General features: G+C 39.5%; 2 protein-coding genes across 3 annotated transcripts; one reads left to right on the top strand and one right to left on the bottom strand.

Annotated features, from left to right (window-relative positions):
* Positions 1-32: 32 nt before the first annotated feature.
* Positions 33-20,963, bottom strand: LOC109465959 (brefeldin A-inhibited guanine nucleotide-exchange protein 1-like). 2 transcript variants are annotated; one of them, XM_019763449.1, is made up of 33 exons: positions 20,568-20,963; positions 17,597-17,627; positions 16,951-17,107; positions 16,162-16,308; positions 15,705-15,884; positions 14,926-15,343; positions 14,555-14,638; positions 13,834-14,056; positions 12,710-12,944; positions 12,261-12,360; positions 11,893-12,041; positions 11,292-11,400; positions 10,632-10,809; positions 10,381-10,492; positions 10,120-10,154; positions 9,425-9,595; positions 9,069-9,153; positions 8,511-8,676; positions 7,796-7,953; positions 7,210-7,338; positions 6,728-6,886; positions 6,036-6,156; positions 5,465-5,605; positions 4,881-5,050; positions 4,176-4,385; positions 3,606-3,847; positions 3,060-3,227; positions 2,646-2,775; positions 2,113-2,248; positions 1,579-1,717; positions 1,117-1,195; positions 487-649; positions 33-226 (listed from the first exon to the last, which is right to left on the bottom strand). In XM_019763449.1, exons 1-33 carry the CDS (start codon positions 20,689-20,691, stop codon positions 42-44), a joined length of 5,034 nt encoding a protein of 1,677 aa, XP_019619008.1. In that variant the 5' UTR covers positions 20,692-20,963; the 3' UTR covers positions 33-41. The 2 variants fall into 2 exon arrangements, with proteins under 2 accessions (XP_019619008.1, XP_019619007.1); XM_019763448.1 differs by having other exon boundaries at positions 16,951-17,110; positions 20,568-20,852.
* On the top strand, positions 20,852-25,602 carry LOC109465982 (COP9 signalosome complex subunit 5). Its single transcript, XM_019763490.1, has 9 exons — positions 20,852-21,095; positions 21,647-21,731; positions 22,177-22,326; positions 22,877-23,005; positions 23,178-23,243; positions 23,396-23,481; positions 23,787-23,898; positions 24,322-24,470; positions 24,982-25,602. Exons 1-9 carry the CDS (start codon positions 20,962-20,964, stop codon positions 25,070-25,072), a joined length of 1,002 nt encoding a protein of 333 aa, XP_019619049.1. The 5' UTR covers positions 20,852-20,961; the 3' UTR covers positions 25,073-25,602.
* The last annotated feature ends 95 nt before the right edge of the window (positions 25,603-25,697 follow it).

Here is a 25,697-nt window from a genome sequence, read left to right as displayed (position 1 = left end):
TTTACAGTAATCATACTTACCACCACATGTACAACTGCGTACTATAATTTCTTCCAGAATCTCAGAGGACACTTTGTACTCACCTGTGCTGCTGCCATGTTGGCTGCGTCTTCCTTGCGACTGGTGGCGGGGAAAAACACGATGTTGTCGATGGTCTGAATCAGTTCCAGCTGCACCACGCATTTAATCAGCAGCCCAGCAAACAACTTGTGGTCAACAGATGATCCTGTGTGCAAAACATCACAGAGTTAACACAGGGCTCGAAATACTGGGTGCATATATGCACCTTAGTGCAGGTAAAATTGCAGCTGTGCAGGTAAAATTAAGACTGTGCAGGTGTTTCTGATACTGTGCAGGTACTGTAACAATTTGTTTGGGACTGTACAGAGATAAATAGTAGAGACAAGGGCTGGGTAACAGTATAGTGTACAGTCACTCATTCTAACAGTATACAACATTAAGACAGACAAGGCATGTTACACTAACTTTGCCGCTCTCCCGTAGGCCGTCTCTCCCGTTGTTGAACCCGCGACCCTTCGCTGCCCACGCTGGTCAGACTCTGCTGACTACCCCGTCGCTCCTCGCTTCCAAGATCCCCTACATCCACCGAACTCTGCATGCTGAGGGACTTCTGTGACTGGGTGTCCATCTGGGAAAATAATCAGGTACACATGTAAACACAACATCAAACCTTGTTGCAAACTTACTTTGTAATGAACAATGTACGAGTAACAATGTTGATTATGTCCAAATTTTGATCTTTATGAAGAAAATGTATGTCATGTAATTTGAACATACACAATGTATTTAACAATATATTTAACATTATAATAATATTGTTAAATACATTGTGTAATAATGTTTCAAATTTTGATAAATTTAGTTGCACAGGTGCAACTTACTTTATGAAGAAATGTACATGTAACAATGAACATGTAACTATGTTGAATACGTAATAAACTATGTTCATTCGCAGTTGCACAATCAGGTACAATTAACTTTGTAAAATTGTACAGGCTATAAAAAAATATTATTCAATTGCTAGAATTAGTTTCACAACTTTCCATACAGCCTAATATTTCCAAAACGTTGTAAAGTTAGACCAAGGTTTTTTACCTGGCTGTCCTGTAATGACTTGGTGGTAGAGGGGGAGGGGGGCTCTGACTCTGGACCTCCGGGTTTCCAGGTCAACAACCTGTAGGTCAAAGTTAGGAACATCAAATAAGTTGTAATGTCAATAATGTTACCCTATATCCAGTCAAAATGAAAGCATCTTAGGAGTTTTCTTTTTCACAACCTGACCCTGCTTACAAGGGGCGTACAAACTCAGCCATGTTTGGGATTGAGTTCTTGTTGCAAAAGCGCCACCTACATCGGCTACATATAGCGGCAAGAAGCAGTACTACAGTCAGAAGCTCTGAGAAAGTGTCTGATAGACACCGAAACGTAAGCAAGAAGCAAGACTTTCCTAGTTGTGATAAAGAAAATAAGTATATCCTATGTTCTACCAATCGGATGAAACTATTTTTGAATGAAAGTATCATGTTAGAACTTTCTAAGGAAAGAAATTCCACTTACGCATGAGGTATCGTTGTCTTGAAGATATCCAACATGAGGTTACATGTTTTGTCCCAGGTCTCAGGGGTGAACTTGTTGCCATTGGAGATGACCATGTTCTCTAGGCAGTTAGTGCCAGACCTGGCAAGCTGTTCATTGTCTGCAGGAAACAGAGCATGTTATGGTTTAACACAACAGTGGTAGCATGGGAGCATTGTGGTTAGGGTTGCTGACTCTCATAGGATTTCTCATTCACTATGGTGTCTACAGGTCTTCTCCGTGCAAGGGAAACAACACCAGCTGTCAGCTGTCAAGGGGGTCATGTGATGAAAAACACCTGTAAAAACAGTGAGTGCTACCAGATGTAGACGAGATTAATGACTTTCTCCCTCAGGGACAGACTGAACCCATACCATTATAATTTGACCAAAGGGCCATGCAGAAACACAAACACAGACACAAACACAGACACACACAAACACACACACTGACATACCCAAAACAATACCTCCATTTTTCATGGAGGTAAAAAAGAAAGAGTATCTGTATACTGACCTTGCTTCACACACCAGTGTAGCTGAGAGAACAGGTCACTCAGGAGAATGTCACACAGGATGTCAAAATACTGTGTGAACACATCACTGATGGCGTACAGGGCGTGGTTACAGGTGGTCGTCATCCATTCTGCTTTCTGAAACAACAAACCAGTCATGGTGCTGTTATTAGATCATTTCTTATCAATACATGTATATCGTCATCAACAATTCCTTCTTTACATGCAATGTTAAAATACTATACTTCATAATGTGCACTTTGTCTAGGTTTATATTACATCTCAAGAAGTATACAGCCAGATTTTCAAGTTGTTTTGAATAACACTGCAGAACATACCTGCCTTTTTTGCAGGAACTTTTCACAACTTTTCAGTACTCTACTGTTAAAACTTCCTGATAAATGCTCTAAAATATCCATACTAAGCCATACAAATATCTAAAATGTATGTGACTGTGTGGCACATCAAGCACATCCAATATTGTAGGGAAGGACATAGTTGTGACTTTTCATAGGGTTCACATCATGACCCTGACCTCTGGCTGTTGTTCCGGCAGCTTCATGTTGTCAAAAATCCTGAAGACAATCCTGAAGAGGTCCTGCCACCAGTGCTGGTGGAACGTGTGGCCGTACGTCTTCATCACTTCAAACATCACTGTCAGCGCTCTGAAACAGGAATGGTAATGTTTTGAAATATGATGGCAGCCACCTTGTGATCATTGGTGGTACTGCGTACAATTTGGGAAGAGCGTCGCCAAAGAAGGAAAAGTTGATGATTTGAAACCTTGTGATCACTCAACAGGCTTTTCTTCAGCCAAATCCAGCACCCAATTCAGCACCAAAATTGCACATTCTTTAATGATATAAGCACAATCCAGCTAGTTTCTCTTCAAAGCTCTTGTTTTTGAAAATGTTTTGTGTTCCTGACCTGATGGCTTTCCATCACTCACCTTGTCCTGACGTCCAGTTTACACCTGTTGATGACGCAGGACAGTTCAAACAGCACAGGGAACCAGCCCTTCACCCACACACGGTCCTCCTCTGACACGTTGAGCTCCAAGTCGCCGCCGTGTTCACGGAACGCCTGCGGTCTGTCCGCCACGTACTTGGCACAGCTCCTACAATTCACAAGGGAGGAGAAGGGGGCTTATTTTTGACAGTATTCCAGAAGAGTTGGCATGTGCTTGGCCACATTGCACTTCTACTAGGTATACTAGAAAAATGTCATTTTTAAATTTCACCTCAATACTCCCTACTTGTGAAAGGCATTCATATAGTTGTGTTTTATGCAGAAGAGATGTCAGATTTAGATGATTTGCCATTTTCTCATTAAAAATCTGTTGGAAATGCAACCAGCTTATTGGTAAATAATCCTGATTTTACATCACAGAGTCCTTCATTACCTGGTCTACTGGATATGCAATCCATAACACATACAAGAATACACAGAATCACTCCACTCCTGAGGCATCGCCAAAAATGTATGTAAAGTATACCTTATTAGCCGGATGGCCTCCATACTTGTGTCTGGGAAGGCGGCGTTGCAGGCAAACTCCGACAGACACTTCACGGCGTCCTGGAAGGAGTCAATCACAGCGTAGAAATACTGTTCAAAGATGCTGGAGATGATCTTCCCCGTGGTCTGGAAGGCCAGCTCAACGATGGCCTCCTCTGAATCCGCCGCGGCCAAGTGGAAGACAGAGAAGATGTTCTTCCAACCTGATTTGATGTTGGGGGCCTGAGAAGAATGAAATAAAAAACTTTTGCAACATTTCTATACTGATAACCAATCTACACGTAATTCTTATCAACAAACTTCATTTGTTTTGTAAGCTATCTAAAGGTAAATATTGACATTTATGTCTGCCAATGTTGAAAATTTCTAATTCTTCAAAAATTTACCAATAACCTTCTTGTATTGTTATGAACAACATTTTATGGACAGAAGAGCATATTTGGTAAATACCTTTTCTAACAGCGTGCTTAAAGGCTGCTTTAAAAACACTACCAAAAACCTAAATGAAATGAAATGTGAGAAAGATGTTACTGCATATGTCAGAGAGTACCTGTGAGTTAACCATCTGTGCCACACAGCGCACCACCATGTCTCGGATGGTCGGTGACTTGTTCCGCTTCATGATGTACTCGAAAGGACGCAGGAAGTCCTTCTGGAAACGGAAGTTGGGCAACTCTCCTCTCTCCAGGAACTTCATGGATAACTGACGAAGGGAGTCCACCGCGAAGAACGACACATCCTCATTCTGATGGCATCCACACTGGAAGTACAGGCAAGAAAATTTTATACTTTAAAACAGTTACTATAATAATCATAGTTATTTTAAAGCAAAGTTAGATGCAACCTTTTTGGACAATTATCTATAACCTGCAATTTACAGAATAAAATTATGAACAACTAATTACAAGTTAATCAAATAGCAGCATTCAAAGTAGTTCAAGTTTTGGCATATTCTTACCAAAGAACATACTAGTAGTTTCGCAACAGACATGAAGGAGGCTCTGCCAGTGAGGGAGTCACCAAAAAGTACTCTAAATCGTGCTTTTCTCACAGTTTTTGAGGTCACTTCTTTACCATGTACTTATCATTATTGTGAAAAATTCACCGACTTTCTTTTTGCTGCACCTGCCGCCATCGTGAACGTATAGTTCTGCAAACATGTCCATTTTTCTCAGACCGCAAACTTTTGCTACTGGGAAGTGATTCACAGTATTTCAAGCCCTGCAGACACAAGTCTAGTGAGAGGCTGCCTTACCCTGTTGAAGTGTTCTCCCAGGACCTGCCACAGTCTGGACCACTGCAGCCTGATGCGGCCCATGTTGTAGTAGGAGATCTCCACGATCTTCTGCAGGCTGAACATGCGGGGGTGGGTGGGCGATGACAGCTCGTCCGTGGACACCAGGCACAGGGCCGTCACAAAATGTACTGTACAAAACAAACATGGTACAGTCAATCTTCATACCTTCATATCACATCTACTAGAATGTCTGGTAATACACAATGTAAATACTCAGTTCGTGTGTAACCTACTCACAACAACAATTTTACATGTATTGCCAACGTGAATCTAGTTTAAAACATCAAGCTTAGTAGAAAGCCAATTTTGTGAGCAAATGCAGTCTACCAGTCTCTCTCCCTATACCTCCTCTCCTCCAAAATGGACAACAGCAAAATCACTCATGAAAACATGGACTATATATAATATATAGTATTATATTCAACTTGTACAAAAATGAACTTTGCTAAAGCTACAACGCTGAAAAAATGGATCATTCATGGACCATCCCACAGTTACCTAAACTAAAATCGACTATTCCGGGATAAAACCCTGAACCTTACCGACAGCGTTTCCGTCTAGTCTGGTGGATCCAGTAAAGATCCTGTCCACAGCGACCACCACGCTCTGGGAGCTGGTCTCTCCCATAGACTCCTGGAATGACGCCATCTTCTGTTTATCCACCAGCCCCGCCGTCCGAAACCCTGCATCATCAAACAAGGCACAGGAAAAAAAACACAATTACTTTCATGTTCACCAGACAGTGACTAGAACATACTTTAACATAACAATCACAACATAGTATATAAAGTGGCAAACATATTTCTACCCTTGACAGGAAAAATATGATTTAAAAAATCTCATACTTAATGAGATTCTTGAAGTTTTGAGAAAGTTTTACTTTCATACTTTATGACATATTTGAAGTTTTGAGAAGTTTGTTAAGATTCATGGGTAGTTTGTTCTTGAAATACACATAAATTAGTAAAGCAATCATATTAACTTTCTCCCTGCTGCCTAACCCTGTAGCCAAAAGATAGATAGAATTGGCAGCCAAACGCCTACTTTAGTGTAATTTTATAGGAGGGGATAAACATCATATTCTACAATATTTTGTAAACTAGAAATCCCCACCTGGTTCCAGTGAGTCGACCGTGTCCTGGTGTCCCTTGCTGTTCCCCCCACCGATGAAGCGGGGTCTCACTCCGGTACCTATCAGCTGAGCCAGCTCCAACTGGGAGATGCATTTCAATATCTGGGGCAAAATAATTAGTATCAATCAGTTAATCATATCAGTGTGCAAGGTTCTGAATCAGTTCTGGTATTGAAGATGGAAAAAGCAACTTACACTGTCATAATTTCACATCTTGACTAGTGGGCAGAGCTGTAGCCAACATGAATTGTTTGTCAACCCAGGTTCATGATTGGACCTAGGGGAAGAGTGCTCGCAATCTACGGGGGGCAAATTGAGGATTTTTTATCATTTTGAGAAGCAAATCATGGGGTTAAGCGTGATTGTTGGTGGTCCCTTATTTGGATGTTTTAATATTATTTCCCAAGATTTTTGTCAATTTTGTCTGTGAAGGTTGACAGATTGGTTTTAAAATTTTTCCATCACACGCCGCAAAGTTCCTACAATTGATGGAAAAACGGGTGCTGGCTAGAGCCCTGCTAGTTGGATGGGATAAAGAATTTTGAAAGTTTCTTGAATATACTATTTAAAATTTTTTGGGATGCAACATGTGTACAACATTGTGCTAGATGGCCACTGGTTATGGCTTGGATTGGGCATATTTTGTCAAAGTTTGAATCCCGACGTGACTCACCTCTAACCAGGACTTGCCCAGGTAGTTCCCGTCCGTGTGGGCCACGGTGATGAGGGTTTTGATGGTGTTGATGTTTTTGGTCTTCATCTCCGTAATCTCCGCATTCGCAGTCAACAACGTGAACCTGGCAAGCGCTTGAACGTACGCATCTCTCTCAAGCTGGAAAAAAGACAACAGCAGATTATAACATCCTAAAGGTTTACAATATGCCTTCGTCCCTTTGGCATTGCCAAAAAAAAAATGCGATAGTAAAAAGAGGGAACAAGTAGATGGACTCACAATATGCCGATTTCATGATTCAAAAAGATTGTGCTTAATATGTACTATGAGAGTTAGATAATGTTTCCTACACAAACATTTTCAGAGTTCATATCATTACATTGTGCTAATGGTGATGTTTTTCCAAAGGGAAACCATAGGGGGCGCTCTTGCCTGAACTCTTATCAAGGTCAATGACCCTACACATGGCTATCCCTGCCTACCTCCATATTGAAGATACAGGCGATCCTTATTGCACATCTGATGCCGTCCAGACAGAGGTTGGCTATTTCTGTGTCGTCACAGTCCTGCAGTCCTACACTGAAGGCTGCCAGGAACGGGGTCCACACCATCTGAGAACAACACGTTTCACATTAGAAGCTCACACACATGGCTTAGCTCTTTCAAGAGTTTACTAGTCTAGTAGAATACAGTGTACACGTATACAGTATATGTTAAAACAGCAAGTGGATTCAATTTAATTTAAGACTATGATACATTTATGACAAAATACATTTGTATAAAAATTAAGAAAGTTACTGAAAATCTCAATTTTTTTTGCTGTACTTTAAATTTATTTTTTGTGTTTTTTTGCGGTTACTTCTGTACCGCAAACTTTTCATTATTGTGAACAAATAATTCACTGACTTTCTTTTTCTGCACCTGTCACCACTGCAAAATGCATATTTCTGCAAATTCGTCCATTTCTCTAAGACAGTCACTACAAACTTTTGCTACCACGACCATAAACTGATTCACAGCAAGTTCAAAATCATCAAAATCTCTGTCCTTTTCCATCTATGGACTGACCTTGAACATGGGTCTGACATGTTCAAAATGTGTGGCGGAGGTGAAGTTGGTTTGGACGTGGCTGACACTCTCCATCAGAGCCTTGGCAGTTTTCTCCATGTTCTCCATCTCCATATTGTACAGTAGCTTACGTTGTTTCTCAGTTTGTACATCTTTTGCTGTAGGACAACAAAAAATCATAAGTAAGTTTACATTGTGCCTTCAGTTAAGTTTACCCATGCTATAATTAGTATAGACTATTGTGATGTAAAAGGCTTTAATTCAAAGGGGCTTAATTTTGTAGTAGGTGGGAAAAGGAGGTGTTTCAAGTTTGAAATTCAAGTTTGAAACAACTATAGTAATGCAATGTAAGATAGAACATACGTTCGTGTATAATAAGTGGAAAGCTCATCGCGAAAATAGACATAAAACTGCTGCAAATATTTCAGGGACCACTGCAATATGAGTTACTGTATCCTAGTCTAATGAATGGATGAACTCAGCTTTAGAATGGATCTTTTTCATTTAGAACTGTTCTAGTGCAGCAATTGTCATCTAGTTGAGCTGAATCACCTAGTCTTTTTGTAAGTATTTACAGTCTTACATCCCAATGGTACCAAATACACCAATCAGCTCCACCACATAGGTGTTGCCAAAAACAGCAAAACTCTACATAGAACACCTGGTTTTCAATCTGTATAATATTCTAGTAGAACTACACTTTGATGTAACATACCTGCCATAGGCTTGGGCCCTGTGGCCCTGACATGCTCTTTCATGGCAATTTTGTTCCCAGCTATCTCGTCATAAATAGCAGACAGGTACTCTTCAGGTAGGTCCTTGCTGTCGTTGATGCCCCTGTTGATCTTGATGTAATCTTCTTTGGTCATCTTCCTTTTGACCTGGTGTGTAAGGGAACGTTATGACAGCTGAACATTTGTCTTACACCGGAAAAATTAAAACTGTCTGTATTGATGAGACAATTTAAATACGACATAAAAGAGAGAAATAATCTAAAAGATAAGAGCCTTAAAAGTTTACACATACACATCAAGGCATTATTCAAGAGAGATGAGGGGGCAGTATACCACATGTTTGTAAGGTTCTATGTTCTACATAATAGATTTGACATTCACAACTGATGAAGACTGCAGTATGTAAGGCCACATGTCCAGAAAAAGAACAGCCAAAAAAATGTGGCTCTTTTTCCTGTTATTGGAACACAGTTTATATGTCTAAGCTCTTTATCACGTACTCCAACATGACCAACAGAAAATGTTCCAGATGTACTAACCTGTGCACTGTGGAGGTCAGTAGTCAGCATGATGATGGAATAGGCCAACACATAGGCAGTGTCAGCACTGGCAAATATGGCTAAACTGTGGAGATGGGAAACATAAAAATCAGTCTGACATAAAGCAAGCCGGTGACAGAATTTTTAGGGGAAGATGATTGTTAAATCAGTTTTACAGAGAACTATTTAGCATAATTTCTAGCATAATTACAACTCCAACATTATTATCATTTCGGCATTTTTGCATTCATGGTATATCATCAAATATCTACTACAATGTACACCTCACATCATTCATTCCACCTCAAGCCAACTGCTAATAGAATTATCTACAAGCGTATTATTGGAGGACGTACTTGGGGTTTGTTTCACAGTATCTGCCAGCAAACTTCTCCATCAGCCTGTCAATCTTCTGTGCTTCACCAGGGAGCCGGAAACCCTCCAGAAACAGCCTCAGGGCCGACACAATGTCCCTGCCTGAGAAGTCCAGCTGGTCCACGTATGTGTACATCACCTCCATGTTAAACCTGATACAGATGGAATCCAAAACACACTTAGCCAGGAAGTGCATTTTCTTAATGACACTGTATGGTAAATATATTTATGTTTAAAGTACTGCAATTTTGCATGGGAAAATCAAGTGGGCTTTACAGTATCTTTGCTGCAAACTGTATACAGTAACTTACTGTTATACAGTTTGCAGCAAAGATACTGTAAAGCCCGTCAGAAACGTAATTGATAGCAGCACATGTCTGCATTGTGATGAGTTTCTTTGGGAGGCCCCACTCACTGTGAACACTACAAATATATGCCCACATTTCACAATCTACAGTACTAACAATCTAATAACCTAAACTTTCCCACAACAATCACCACACTTACAAGGTAGGCAAAACATGTTTGAACCACAACTACTCTAGTTGTAAGAATTGTATGAAATTACTAAGACTTTTATGGAATTACTTGTAGCTCTGCAAAAGTGGTTGCAATGTATATATTTACTACCATATGCTGCTTATCATTAAATGTAGGTAATAATCTATTTGCTTACTTTTCATTTTCTCCTAGAAAATCTCCAATTTGTGTCTGTAAAAAAACAGAACAAATCCAACGTAAAAAGTCATGTTCCAGACAAGACTCATGGAAAGAACTGTGAACAGTGTTAGCAACACAGATTTAGAGAAGATCACACAGCCAGTAATGTACATGTCTGAATATTTTATCATTGTACAATTTATATAAATATTTGCAATTAAAATTCATGTATCAATCTTACAATTATCATCATTACATAGACAAAGACAACACCTACCTTGTCCAATCTCTCATCAGTGTGGAAGAAATCAGCCACATCCCAGGCACTTTTACCCAGCAAGCCTTGCTCCTGAAGAAACTGCAGCCCTTTCTTTGGTTTCTTGTTAAATCTGAAAAAAGAAAGTAAGAAAAATCCAGACTTAGAACTACTTGTAATGACTTAATGTGTATGTGTTAGAGTCAACATGAAGTAAAGTATACCTTGGCTCTAAACACTTACAGTTTAATACCTTGGCTCTAAACACTTACAGTTCTATGCCTTGTTCCCAGATTTCCTTCTGTTGTTTGAGTGACTCGAACTGTTCAGGATTGTCGTGCACGCTGGATCCCACGCTGGGTGAGGAGGAGTTGAGGGAGTTTTCGCTGGCGTGCCGTGCCATGGTGCCGTGTCCGCTGTCTGTGTCCACGTCCTTGGATGCTTCCTGGCCTGAAGATCGAAATAATACTGTAAATCATGATCTTTTTCACAGTACTTGTATATTCACGTTTTTTTTCGGTCATTTCTGTACATTATCGCCATGAACAAATAATTCTTTCTACACTCTTCTACATTGTTCTCTTGCGACACATACCGGCACTGTGAACGTATAGTTCCTCGAACATGTCCATTTTTCACAGTTCATTTCATTTTATTCATTTTTTATAATATTCATTTTAAACCCAGGGTTTATGCATTTTCAATGCTCCCGGGCATATAAAACAAAATATACTATGCTTAAGTAATATAATACAAAAGGAAAGGTATAAACTAACGCAGGAACAATCTTTGCACAAACTTTTGCTACTGCAACATAAAGTGATTTACATAGTATGTATTGAAAACCTGTATCACATCACTTCAACAGCCTAGAGGTGTAACATGCCACTTTTATCTGTCATGCAGCCATTGTGTAAAGGTCTGAGCCTTACCTAGATTTGCCTGCAGATTGGGGTTGACATACAGGTCCTTACTCCACTCTACCATACACTTCAGTATAGACACAAGGCACTCCAGTCCTTTCATTCTCATGGTCTTCTCCTGAAACAAAACATAAGCTGTGTATGAGTATTACAATAACCCCAATTGTGTTGATCTACTGTATGTATTCTTAATCCATGTTGACATATGACATGTATTGTTTGTTCTGTTGTTTTTTCATTGTGTAATATTTAAAAAAATCATATAACTGTACAGTAGTAGTCACATTGTCAACATAAATTTAAAATTAGAAAGTAAACAGTCAATCTTATTGATAATAATAGTAAAGGAAGGCTTGAGCTACAATATACATGTATGATATAAGTGAATGAACCCTTCCTTGGCTCACATTTGTTCTGCAATGTTTTTGTGGATTTTTCATGAGGCTATGACATAACTTACTACTAAGTATCGACAAGACTCTACAATAACATTTTCAGTCACTAGACACCTGAATTTTTGTATGACATCAATGACTGTTTGTTCCAATATTACATGACATGAAAGAGAATGTTCTAATGTTATACAGCCACATATAAGAAACAGACGTACAGATTGGATCTGGTTGGGCGTGGCCCCCAGTTCGACCGCGCCCCTGCCCTGAGCGATCCTGGTCAGGTCGTTCACCAGCCTCTCAAAGATGTTGGCTGCCGTCAGGTCACAGTCATAGTTCAGGTAGATGTCTACAACACTCTGGGCATCTGGAACACCAGACAACACCAAAAGGTAAGGATTCAGAGGCTTAATTTTTTTTGCAAGTCAGTAAAAAAAATGAAGCGGGCGAATCTGTGAACCAACAAGTTAAATTGGTGTCAATTGATAAGACTTTGCAGGGACATAATTTCAATCTGTAGGAGAAAAAAAGGAGGCATTTACTGTATTTTAAGTCGATTTGTAAAAGTTGTAAAGAAACAACCTACCAGCACAGATACGTGTGAGTGCCTGGATAACCATCCACTTGTGCTCAAACGTTGAGCTAGAGGATTCCAAGATGTTCAAGAAAATCTCCCTGAAAAACACCTGAAGAAAGAAACAACAGTTACTGAGTTTGACAAAGCATCAAGCTAAAAAGGAGAATATATAGACATCTATCTATCAATACATTGAAGTTTTTTTTTTTAATTTGAGGCATTTGATGGCATAGGATGTAACATTTCAATAAGACCAGAACAAATTATTTCATTTTTCTATGTCATTTCTGAGTAAAATTCAATGAGAGGTCAACATCGAAACAGAGGGCTCCAAAAAAAAAAATGCAATTGTATTTACTCTGTGAACCCTTGAAACCCATTCCCATTTAGAGCATTTCGATTTAATCCGAAATTCAATCAATTAAATTGGTGTAGCGTAATCTTAGTCATGCACTGACCTCTATCTGCATCTTGAGATGTGTTTTGAAGTGAGACAGGAGAGTGAGGAAGATGGCCAGGGACAGCTCAAACACTTTGGGCACCGGGGACACGCCGTTCTTGGACAGAGCGACGCACAGGTACTGTTTGATGGCGTTGATGAACATCTCGTTGGTGCGGAACACCGGGCCAGCGTTCTGCAGGATGGACAGCAGCAGCTGCAGGGACAGCACCTTGGACCGCAGCTCGTGGGACCTGCAGGAAAACAACATGGAACTTGTGATGGGAATACTTAACACAACATGGAACAGTCACTGTTATAGAAAGGACTGTACTGCAGATTGTGGGACCTGGGAAACAGGCAATGGAAATCGGACATGATTATGGATTATGATTATGTTTTGACATTTTGGTTTTGTAAATCTCCTCTGTTCAGTCACTTAGATGTGTTGTGTTATTTATTTTGGTTTAATTTTCAGCTATACTGTTATGTTTCCATGGGCCTTCCTGGAAATCAGCAATTAATGTTGAAGGGGCCACCCAGGATTTATTTAAGATGAAAAAATAAATAAACAAAAACACAACATGATTGAACAGTCTACTGTTACAGGAATAGTAAACCCAACTTGGAACACTTGTGCTCTAGCATATCAATTCCTTTAGTCACATATTCTACCATATCAAATACATGTAGTTCACTAAGTCAGTACCAAAGGAAATTAATTGTATTACAATAACATTATTCTCCATTTGATTTGATTTTCAATTGATTTCAAACCAGATTACTGATATTACAGTTGCCAGTATATAGATAGAGAGATAAATCAATTGAAAAAAAAACAAGTTTTGAGGAGCAACCTTTCTATGGATGGTGTCAATTCTTCAACCCCTGTGCAAGTGTGTTACCATTGATGCTACAAATCCATTGTAAATGTGTACTACAATACACAAGTATAGAATGATAACCAAGATTTGTTTGCTCTATCTCAGTGAAAAAAGAAAAATATGCATATCATTAAGCTCTACCTGAATCTCTTACAAAAATTTTTTGGGGTGACGCCTCAGGGGCGGAGGCATTTTTGTTTCTTGTTCTCCTGGAATGACAACACACTTTTACAACAAAATCAGCAGTAGAAGTACTTACTTTGGATCAGGAGGTCCATCAGGCAGGGGCTTCATGGACAGCTTACAGAGGGAGCGGAACACCAGAAAAGCGTCCTTCTGTAAGACATGTGAGAATCTGGCAGCTGCGGCTGCCTCCCTGGCCTCCGGCGTCTCCAGGTTATAGTCCTGGTTCTCTGGGTCATCCCCTGGGGCGGTGGGGTCCACCGGGGTCAGGGTCTCGTCTGTCGCCTGGCCCTCCGGAGCTGTGGGGAAAAGAAATACTGTATTAAACTTGGTTTTCCTTTGATGGCCACAATCATGATAATCATTTTGGCATACTCATTTTTACTTAATTTAAATGACTAGTGAGGAAAGTCGTGTTAAGTGCCTCAGTGGCTTGGCAGGATTTGAACTCGGGACCTCTTGGTTCTGAGCCAAAATGCTCTGCTCTTACACCATACAACCCCGACATATTCATGCACATGTTACAGTCACATAGTCTTTAGAAGCTGAAGGGGTAGTGGATTCTTGAGTGTGGAATTGTAAGCCCATCCCTCTCCTTCCACTGCCTTTTAACTCACCAACGATCCGGTATGCATTAAATTTTTACATCATTCTGGCTATCGTCATCTCTAAGTATGACATGTTAATTTACACAATGATTCTTTTTTCTCCATTTGGCAGCTTGTCTCTATCATAAAAGGAAGATTTGTACAAAACAGGTAGCCTATAAGCAACCTTTATAAAGGACATGCACTAACCTTCCACTGCAGCAGATATCATGTCATCGATGATAGACGCCACCACATGTTCTACTGTCTGTTCCTGTTCCCCTGACACTGGCTCTGTAACCAGGGATAACATCACAACATTACTGAATGTAAACTGAAAACCAAGTGGTACTACAGCTTTTATTTAGTCTATGACAAAATACATTGCATTCTAGTACACTATTACATTTGAAAGGAAAATGTAAGGCTTGGAGAGTCTGGCTGTACTGTTTCATACCGAAAATCTGTCTGGTTGAAGTACATTTTACATTTCACTCCCCTGTATGAGACAAAGGAGAGATGGGATGAAATATCTTGCATTATGCTTGCAAATGTTAGCGATACAATGGCTGTATCCTGACCTGTGGGGACAGCTGTGTCTTGCTGTTCCTGCTGTGTCCCTTCCTGCTGTACTTGCTGTGTCTCCCCAGCCTGCTGTTCCGTGTCGTGCTGTTCTGACTCGGGTAAGTCTGAGCCCTGCTCTTCCGACACAGTCGCTGCCTCTCCCTGCTTCTGTCCCTCACTGCTGGAGTCACCAGACCCCTGTTCTTCCTGTGTTCTCGCCTGCGAGTCTTCTGTCTGTGAAGACTCCACGTCTTCCCCGGCTTCCTTCTGTGACTGAGTTCCATCTTCTTTGTTGTCGGCCATGTCCGTGACCACCTCACCATTGGACAGCCCGTGGGGTGGTGGGGTAGGGACGGGGGTTCCTTCACTGCCTTCACTTTTAGTCAGTGATGCTCGGCTAGATGTTCTTTCAAGCTGTAGTGCCTGTTCTTTAGCCTACCAATAAAATAATGACAAACAAAAAGACAGTAAACTCACGGCCTTTCATTGATCTGTTTTCTTAAGAACTAAATACTTGGAACAGAGCAATCAGAGATGGCAGGATTTGCCCCCTACCCATACTGCTTTGCAAGCCTTGCAGTCTATGCATAACAATGCCACACACAAACACATGCGCACATGCACACATAGACAGACATACAGGCAAGCTCTGGGTATGTATGGCAATGCTATATTGTGTGTATCGGGCATTGCAGAGAAACACACATACACATACACACATACACAATACAGACACACAAAGACAGACATATAGACAAGTCCAAAACAATGTAAAACAAGTGTCAGAATATCTCACAGCTTGTATCTCCATCCTTGAGAAGATGACATTTAACATCTGTGTGAGGGTGGCGTTGGCAGTTGTCTGGTTGATGAGGTTCTTGCTGGCCAGGTAGATGTTATAACAGGTCCTGACAGCCTGAAGCACCGTGCCTTCATGGACTTCACAGGTGTTAGATGTAACAGCAGTCAGTAAGGCCTGGGGAATAGAAGAGTGTACAGAACTTTTCAGAATGGTGCAGACACGTTAGATTTTAGCCAACATTTGTCAGCTAATGCAAAATATTTCACTCCATCCCAGGACTTCAGAAGTGTTAGTCTAAGCAGTCAGTAAGGCCTGGGGAATAGAACATTTGTCGGGTAATGCAAAATAGTTCAACCCACACATAGCCATATGCAAAAAAGGTCCAATCTAAAACAACAAAATCTTGAGTTGTTCCGTACTAACAACTCAAGTTTTTAGTCCATCAACTAACCTTGATGATTTGTAGCTGTACCCCGTCGTCTGTGGTGGTGCCCGTGAAGCAGCCACAGATTGTCTCGATGATGCGGTCAATCAGCTTTTTACCCGGAGTGGTGCTGTCTGGTGCATCACCGACAAGGTGGCCGTACGCCATGAGTTTCTGTGAAAAAAACATGCACATTGCAGTACATCCAAATCAATCCTCGTAAAAATATGTCACAGTAGCATTTTTACTTGATGAAGGCATGTGTCGATTTCAGTCATTTTGAAGAGATGCAGAAGCCTGAGGTCTAGGAAGAAAAGTGTTGTGTTTCCTGTTTCAGTCCTGAAAAAATTAGGGTCAGTAGCTATAGGTAGGGATTCTCTTTTTTTTTCTTTTTCTTTTTTTAGACGTTGGTGATCTCTAGTGAATGAGTGGTGATTCAACTTATTCAATACAGTTTAACAAAGTAAACCTTGCATGAGGACACTAATATTTTCAATGTCAATATAATGTTGGAAAACTGATTGTACAACGTTTCATCAGTCATCATGGAGCTAGAAGTGGTCGATCAGCTCAATAAATGTATGTCCCTTGCAGGGGTCCATCCAAAAAAGGGCTAGGGTCAGCAGTTTTTTCTAGGGTCGGTTGGGAAAACAGGAAACACAACATTTTTTCCTAGGCCTGACTGTCACCCATGATTCACCTTCCAGCCCTGCTGTACATGATACAATGACATAACACAACAGGCAGAAGTAGTACTAGTCTAAAGCATAGATGATGGATTCTAAAAATTAAAATCTCTTGAGTCTGAGTTCATACCTGCAGACAGTCCAGGGCAGTGCACACTATCCGGGGACACTTGGACTGACAGGCCAGCTCAAACGGCAGGAAGTACTTGTCAGCATCGATGCTCCTCTGTTTGGACTTGGGCAGGGGCAGGGCTGAGGAAGGGTTGTCCTCAATAATTTCTCCTGGGCTGTGGATAGATACAGATTCCGAACTGATGACTCAAAATTACAGATAGAATTATATGGATAACACTCACTGTCAATCTACATAATTTATACAGTATACCATACTGTGTTGTACGCATACTCACTCACCACTCACATACAGTGTATGCTAATTTATTTCCAATTTAAGTTACCGGTTGAAACATCATGCCAAGCCACAGTTTGAATGTTGATTTTGAGTCTTCAAGGTTAAGCAGACTTACAAACCTAGGTAACTGATCCATATTTGACATGCATGCATATGACTGAATGACTAATTGATCGGAAATCACACAATATATCTCCAGTCAGAAAAAAAATTCTACAATGTTTTGTTTACAGTTAACTTAAGTATTACTGAACCATGGCTCCTAGTGGCATAGTTGCTTAATACAAAGCAAAAGAGACAGAAAAGGGGAATTTCAACTATTTATTTTCTAGACAAAACCTGGTATTACAACACATTTACTTACGAATCATTGTCCATTTCTCCCTTGATCTCCTCTGCAAAATAAGAAATTGTTATGAGTACACAAAAGTACTATCCATATGCAATACATATTTTATTATCTACTCTAATACTAAAAACTATATATTCCTGAAAAGCAGTGTTTTAAATAGCACTGAGGTCTCTACCCTGTATAAATAAAACAGAAATAAATAAATAAATATAATTATAAACATGTCACAACTTGTCAAGATATCAATGTTAACTATTTATACCTGAGATTATTGCTTTGTTTTATGAATCAACTGGTTAAAAGCAAAATCATGCTTTGTTGTGTGACATAACCTGAAGAAAACATACCTGCCTAACAATGTGAAATTGAAAAAAAAAGAAACTGATGGCATGACTGGCAAAATATATACTAGTACATGGTTTATTTGCAAATTGACATAAAACTAAAACAACATTGCAGCCTAACAATACAATGCATTGTATAAAAGGCTGAATTACGTAGTTTTAGGGAACACACAAAATATTATTCGTATGGCAAAAGCAGAAGGCGTTCTGTAATATAAAACTGTCCCATTGTTAAGCTGTAAAATGTAAAAGACAGTTTTTTGACCAGTTACCTTATAAACTGACATATAGATTTAAGTGATCTATTCAAATGATTTGAGTGATCTGTTCACATGAATGATAAATCCAATTTATATTGAATTCATGGAAAACCCGAGGCCAGTAACGTCAAGTGCAAAACAATAAAAAACATAGATATACAATAGATAGATAAAAAATATAATAATACATTTATTTCTATGGAACAAGTTTCAAAAAGGTTTAGTCTACAGCATGCCTCCTTATTCTCACCTCAGAATGTTTTGAATTTGACGTGTTTCATTTTGTTTTTTACAGACCATTGGCTTCAAGCCAAGCCTTATTTCTGTACAGGGTGAAATTACGAAAACGTCACCACCCATTCACACTCAATAGTGCATTTAGACTAATACTAATAGTCTTTCATAGTAGACAAAGTGTTTTTGAATGGATAAATGATGTTTTGTTTGACTGCACTTAGTAGTCTTACATGTCCTTTTGCCATCCATCAACATACAGGACTGCATTGTGAATATGTTTACTTGTCAACAACTTAACATTTTACTTATTTATTAACTTCATATGTACATGTACATGTATACAGCTAGGCTAAGCTAGCCAACTTGATATTTCACGGAGGTTTCATCGAAAAGGTCAACAATTATGTTTCTCCATTGATGACCTTGCAGACAACTTATCCTGTGAAATTGACCACACATTCATGGGTAAGTGCTGTCATGCCTGGATTTTCCTAGCCTGATTGGATTATGCCTCTAGCAGCCCTGGAAAACAATAGGTCCTCTAGACACCTTATGGAGGATATGTGTAACGTTACCTGTATGTGTACATTTTGTAAGCCTGGAGAATCTGACCATCCTATTTAAGTTGGCTAATGTTATCAACTGATATTTCATTGTTCCAGATTTCTAGCTTACAGTTGCCATGGGTTGTTCTGTCATGACTGTTCTATTTTTCTGTTTCACATGGATTTCCATAGTTATTCCTAATACATTGGCCTTTGGTTGGTGGGAACATTTTGTTGAGAACATTTCAACCAAGATGGAGGTCTATGCCTACTGTTATTCATTTTTTAAAAAAATACCAATTCTGTGGGGAAGGGACTGTTACAGACAACAAGAGTTATGTGTTATAAGTTATACAGACTACTAACAACCAACCTCCTTCAATAATAAGCACACTGCATATTCTCTCGGTTCAAAAATAGACAGATTGGCCCACAGGACAAAATTACATTAAATATGCAAAGAGTGCTTCTGGTTGCTATTTTCATGCCTTACCACATGTCTCATAATGATAAGTTTACATCTACATAATGAGGGAATCACATTGTGTAACTTTCAATAATGATCAGAATGGAGCATAATTCCCTTATTGAAATAAACTATACATATATTATTGCCATAACAATACTGCTCAGATGAAAAATAAATACTAGTAGATCCATCTGGAGTAGTGCAGCCAACATTTTGACATGCCACCTGTAAAAACAATCCTATGACTTGAGTTACCTGGCTATTCTTTCTTGTCTTAAATGTAAATATTAGGGGATTAAAACACAGCTATTCTTGGTTCCAAAGAAGTACAGAATAAACTGAAATATACCATACAGGCATTTTGCCATATAATATATTTCAGCTTTCCGTTCGAGACTGAAGTAGAAGTTAATGACAGGTACGATAAGAGTATAACCATTGCATTTTTGTTTCTCTTTACACTATTGGTTTTAATCTTTACATATTTACTAACATTTATAAAGAGACATTAACAGCAATATCATATGGTCGTTCATGATACATTTTGCTCAGACATATTACGTGGATTTATAAATTTAGCAAAAGGACCAAAAATGAATGACGGTCCTTGTACTTTACTACGCCGTTTGAAAAAAGGGGCATTGGAATTACGGAAACCTCATTGGAATCACAAAGTTGTCTGAGTCAGTGGCTTACATGAATGATGACTCAATGTTGGTTTGCTCATGCCGTAATGTAAATAAAAGTGTATGTTTATTCTAGTAGGTGTCTGTCCTACTGTCACGTGTGGTAGGATACCTTTACGTTTGTGGCAAGTAATCGTTCAAGAACCGTTAAAGAAACTTAAAGGGAACCAGTCTTGAGCACGGATAAAGGAATGAGCCACCTTATACTTCCGTGCAATTTATCAACGTTGATCGTAAAATTAAATCATTCTCGCTGTATATTAGGTTAGTATTTCAACTGATTATCCTGCCTTAGGTTACACGTTTTATTCTGTACATCCTGAGCTATTTATGCTATACGGAATTCCTGAAAGTAAAAACACCAAATCGTGCTAATTAGATTAATTAGAAAGTGCACCACGTCAGCCAGGTGAAGGTAAGCCCACCGGCCCATCCCACTTACCTAGTGCCACCTCGCAAGCCTTCTTCAGCTGCGAGTGGTGCGACTTTTTGATCTCCCTGTCGCTAAGGATCTTCTCCAGGGCGCGGATAAGAAACATCGTCTTGGTCTTCTTCCCCTTGTGCATCTTAAATCGACAAGAGTGGTGGGAATTATGAAAAGACTACGGAGCTAGAGGTTGATTTTGTCATGTTGGAGTGTCGGAGTCACCAACTCTGTCCCACTGTCGCCATGTTGGACCTCACGTGACCATTCCCGGCATCCTACGTCCAAAATGGCGGCTTAGATCCCAAAATTTTCTGCCGAACAAATTTTGCTCAGAATTTGTGACAAAAAATCGCTCGACACACAGAATTTGACTTCTAAAATCACCCTGTGTGTACAAAAGGACCCCAAGATGGATGCGAAGATGGCACAGAAGACTTGGGAGCTAGCCAATCAAATGGAAACCGTGAGTAGCGTGGACGAGATTTACAAGTACGACAAGCGGCAACAACAGGAGATTCTGGCAGCAAAACCATGGACTAGGGAGTAAGTATGAAAGTTTTGCTAAAAGTAGATTGTTCAGATGAAATTAGAATAAAGAAACGCTCAAAGCTGTGCATGTTGAACTGGATGAAATATATAAAGTAGCAGATTCTGTGGTATCCGTCAACCTTTTGAAATTATGCAACATACTGTAAATCACTTCATATTCGCGGCAATAAAATTTCGCGGTATTAGAAAAATGGACATTTTCGCGGTGGCGGCAGGTGCAGAAGAAAGAAAGTCGGCAAATTATTTGTTTGCGGTAATTATGATTTTGTTGTAGAGAAGTGACCGCGAAAACTGCAAGTATAAAATCACTGTGGAAAAAAATCAGGATTTACAGTAATAATTGGTTCCATGAATCTTACAACAATGTATTTACAGATATTTTTGTAAATGCCCTTTTCCCAAAGAAATATTTAATTTTCGTCACCTTGATTCTGGATGTGTTTGCAACCTCTTTATTGTTTATATCAAATGATTTGTTATGATACTATAAATAGTGTAATGTACTCACCATCAATTAAGTACCTGTTTTGTTGTTCTGTCCGCAGCAACCACTACTTTAAATACTGCAAGATTTCAGCTCTGGCACTGCTGAAGATGGTGATGCATGCCCGCTCCGGTGGGAACTTGGAGGTATGTCACAAAAGGATTCATCAGGTCACAACCGTCACATGTAGAACTAGAAGCCTTTTAGAGATTTCCCGACTTCTTGGAAGCATATGAAGCATATGCAACCCCCAGCTTCCTGAATTCCCGACCCCAACCACTGATTCCTGTTGGCTCCTGGCCAGATTCTGAAACCATCACCTTCACCTCATAATTCTTCTGTCAGAAGTTTTGACTTTAATCTTCCCCAACCCATGTACTGTCAGCTAGCCAGTCCAGACAGACACACAAACAGGCAACTCAGCCACCCAAAGCAATACTTCCTTATGATACCTATTTAAAGTATTAAACGTAAAAAAAATGGAGTATGAAAAAGATGCCTCGCCTTTGGATTGGTAAGTTTCCTTTGAACACATATATTAAGATATTTGTTGTGAATTGTGATATGATATGATGTGTTTTTTTGTTCCAGGTGATGGGTTTGATGCTGGGTAAAGTTGATGGGGAGACTATGATAGTCATGGACTGTTTTGCCCTGCCAGTGGAGGGTACAGAGACCAGAGTTAACGCACAGGCAGCAGCGTACGAGTACATGGCAGCCTACATCGAGAGTGCCAAACAGGTGAAAATACTTGTTGTACGTCTGTAAATAGTTTGGTCAGATCTGTGAATCAATTCCACATTCTTCTCTTAGGCCAATCCAATTTAATTTATGGTTCACAGATTAGCCCACGTTATTTTTTTCTGATTTGCAAAAAGCAACAACAATTCAGCCTCATGAGTCAACTCCAAAATGCTCATATTATGGCCCCAACAGTTGAAGGAAGTCCCTTCTGTTCAGAGTTTTTCCATCAACCAATGCACTGGTTTGATTGAAAGTTTGTTGTTTGAATTACAAACCAGTCTGGTATTTGCTGACTTCATGGCTCCTATTATAACATAGCATGTCTGGGGCTATTTTTTTCACCCTATCGCGTCACGTTTTAAAAAAAATCTGAGAACCTACAAATCAAAATAGTGTGGCTTTACTTTAGGTACAAAACCTTATTTTTCTCTCTACCAAGATTTATCCATAGTGTTCTGTGTCTCCCAGTATGCAAACAGGATCTATGAAAAGGCCAATGTTGCTGTCATCATGAGAGTTAATGTCATCCCTGTTTGTTGATGTGTAGGTAGGGAGACTGGAGAATGCTATAGGCTGGTACCACAGCCACCCTGGGTACGGCTGCTGGCTGTCTGGGATCGATGTGGGCACTCAGATGTTGAACCAACAGTTCCAGGAGCCTTTTGTGGCTATTGTAGTAAGTTATTTTTGTCTCTGCAGTAACCCAATTAATTCTGCTGTCAATCTAATTTTTTTCCAATGGCATTGACTCATTTTTTTCAGTAGTTTGATAATTATTATATATAGCTTTGCCCTGGTTATAGATTTGAGACTGGCATTGATTTCTCCTGTGTACCATTCCCTTCCAGATTGATCCAACAAGAACAATATCAGCAGGAAAAGTGTGCTTGGGTTCATTCAGGACTTACCCCAAGGTGAGTTTGTGTACAGTTTGTTCTATATTTATTATTATGGACCAGGGCTGTCTAAACGTCCATCCTTCAATGCCACAATGGCAGTTTGCTGCTGAGGACTGACATAAATTTCAACACGTTCATCACATTGTGTGCCTTTACCTCTCATGTAGGGATACAAGCCACCAGATGAAGGTCCCTCTGAGTATCAGACTATTCCTCTGAACAAGATAGAAGACTTCGGTGTCCACTGCAAGCAGTAAGTAGACAAGCATAATAGTACGGCTTTATCTACTCAGAAACAATTCTAGTCACAGATAAAAATAATAGTCCAATAGCCTTTTGAGGCCATGGGGACAGAAGCGTCTTGGGCATGGTATTGAAAGCCTGTCCCTCTGCTTCCATCAACTTTAATGTCCCCAATTTAAGTTGTGTGCCTATTTACACCTGGGTTGAGTGAGGAAAGTCATTGTAAAGGAGATGTGTAGCCAGGCATGCTAGGAATCATATTTGTGACCTCTCTGATGCCTTGAATCCTCAACTCACCTTCTCTTCTATTTCTAGGTACTACTCCTTAGAAGTGACCTACTTCAAGTCAGCCCTGGACCGGAGGTTGTTGGAACTATTGTGGAACAAGTATTGGGTCAATACACTGAGCTCCTCATCACTTATAACTGTAAGTAATCAGAATGGAAATACAGTGTATCTCACAAACTCTGCCTTCCGGACAAGTGTGTACATGCATTGAAATATTTTGATGTTACTTTTACGTGTCCCTCCCATGTTATGTTCAGCACATTGTAACAAGATTATGAGAACATCTCAATTTCAATCTGGTCACTGGTCAGTCATTGACTAGCAAAGGATTCCATTTTTGTACGAAATATTGTTACAGTAATTATCCTGAAACATTATAATTAGCTACTAGTATTTCTATGTTGGTGGGTGTTGCAGTTGTCTGGTGACCTCTCACTGCTAACTTACCACACCACAAAGATGTCCTCTCTTTCATTGTTTCTACCACAAAATCATAGATTTTGCATGGATTTAAGGTTCATGAACTATAATGGATCTACAGTATTTTTTTCTGTTCTTTCAGAATGCAGACTACACCACAGGGCAAGTTTTTGACCTGTCAGAGAAGTTAGAGCAGTCTGAAGCCCAGCTGGGTAGAGGTGGCTTCATGTTGGGAGTGGATCATCATGACAAGAAGTCTGAGGACAAACTGGCCAAGGCTACAAGAGACAGGTACCTAGGGGGTCTTGTGCCCTGCTTAGAATGGACCAATCCTGGCTTTCCATCAAAATTAGCAACCAACCAATGAGAGATTGGCTGTATGTCCTTCAAATATTTACATTTCAGTTTTTGTTTTGTATTTCTACATTTTTGTTTTATATTTCTACATTTTGGTTTTGCATTGTTTTATGGTGTATAGGCTGATTTTTATGGTATATAGGCTAATTTGTTGGGGACATTGTTTTATGGTATATAGGCTAATTTTTTTAATAGAATTAGCCTATATTTGCTCCATTACAGTTCCATTGCTGAAAAGTAAGAAAATGTTTGTGATGTTTTGTTATTGTTCTTGCATACCTCAATAATCACCACCACCACAGAGTAAGAACTCTTTATACATGTATTACTATATTATTCTGATGTATGTACACGTGTATACATGTGTACTTCAAATTCAATTGTGTTCTTTTGAAATTATACGCAGTGTCTCAAAAGTTGTGTTGTTGCTCTGTTGTTTTTCCAGCTGCAAGACCACCATCGAGTCCATCCATGGGTTGATGTCACAAGTCATCAAAGACAGACTGTTCAACCATGTCGGCAAACCCAAAGTCTGACGTGTTCAACACCATTGTCATCCAATATGCACTGTAGATCTGTTATTTGTCATAGTTCTTGTCTATAAAGCACTTGGACTGTTTTTACACACATTTGAATGAACATATGTGACGACAGGTTGTTATAGGAAATAAGATGGTCCCACATTATCAATATAATTCCCAAGTATATTGTACATCTTTGTAAATCTGGACTAAAAGGTACAGATATGTAACTCTTGCATGGTGTGGTATAGGAAATTTCTCAATTGCAGAAAGATGACAGGTTGTTAAAACTACATTGTATATGTAGTCTGCGCTGTTACTGTTTCAGTTTTTGGGTTTAAGGCCAAGTTTTAACATCTTGTACTTTGTTGAATTGGCAAAAAGATTTGTATCAAATATTTGTATCCTGGTATGGTTAGTGTTGCCCAGCTACATTAATGCTATCATGGTGGCATTTAGTGGCATTCCACCTTGGTCTTTTGAGCTAAAGCTTTGCTATCCCATCACTGTAACTTCAACAAAAATAAAGAGAAAGCATGAAAAAGGGCATGGGTGTGTCTTTATACATTGTACATGTCTTAAATGGTATACTGGGGTAGGTATAAACTATATCACTTTGGGTGAATTTCATTTTCATGGT

This window comes from Branchiostoma belcheri, unplaced genomic scaffold (genome assembly GCF_001625305.1).
Source record: "Branchiostoma belcheri isolate BF01 breed outbred unplaced genomic scaffold, Haploidv18h27 scaffold16, whole genome shotgun sequence".
Classification (NCBI taxonomy): Eukaryota; Metazoa; Chordata; class Leptocardii; order Amphioxiformes; family Branchiostomatidae; genus Branchiostoma; species Branchiostoma belcheri.
The sequence above is the reverse complement of the archived record's forward strand: the minus strand, read 5'-3'. Positions and strand labels throughout refer to the sequence as shown.

Bases quoted from the DNA above. Each gene is read 5' to 3' on its own strand.
- LOC109465982 (XM_019763490.1), top strand. From the start codon at position 20,962: ATGGATGCGAAGATGGCACAGAAGACTTGGGAGCTAGCCAATCAAATG. The intron at 21,096-21,646 runs GTAAGTATGAAA...TTCTGTCCGCAG, and splicing joins GCAAAACCATGGACTAGGGA to CAACCACTACTTTAAATACT. The intron at 24,471-24,981 runs GTACCTAGGGGG...TTGTTTTTCCAG, and splicing joins GCCAAGGCTACAAGAGACAG to CTGCAAGACCACCATCGAGT.
- LOC109465959 (XM_019763448.1), bottom strand. From the start codon at position 20,691: ATGCACAAGGGGAAGAAGACCAAGACGATGTTTCTTATCCGCGCCCTG. The intron at 9,596-10,119 runs GTAAGCAAATAG...CATCTGTATCAG, and splicing joins TTTCTAGGAGAAAATGAAAA to GTTTAACATGGAGGTGATGT. The intron at 2,776-3,059 runs GTGAGTGATGGA...TTCCTGTTTCAG, and splicing joins AAACTGGACGTCAGGACAAG to AGCGCTGACAGTGATGTTTG.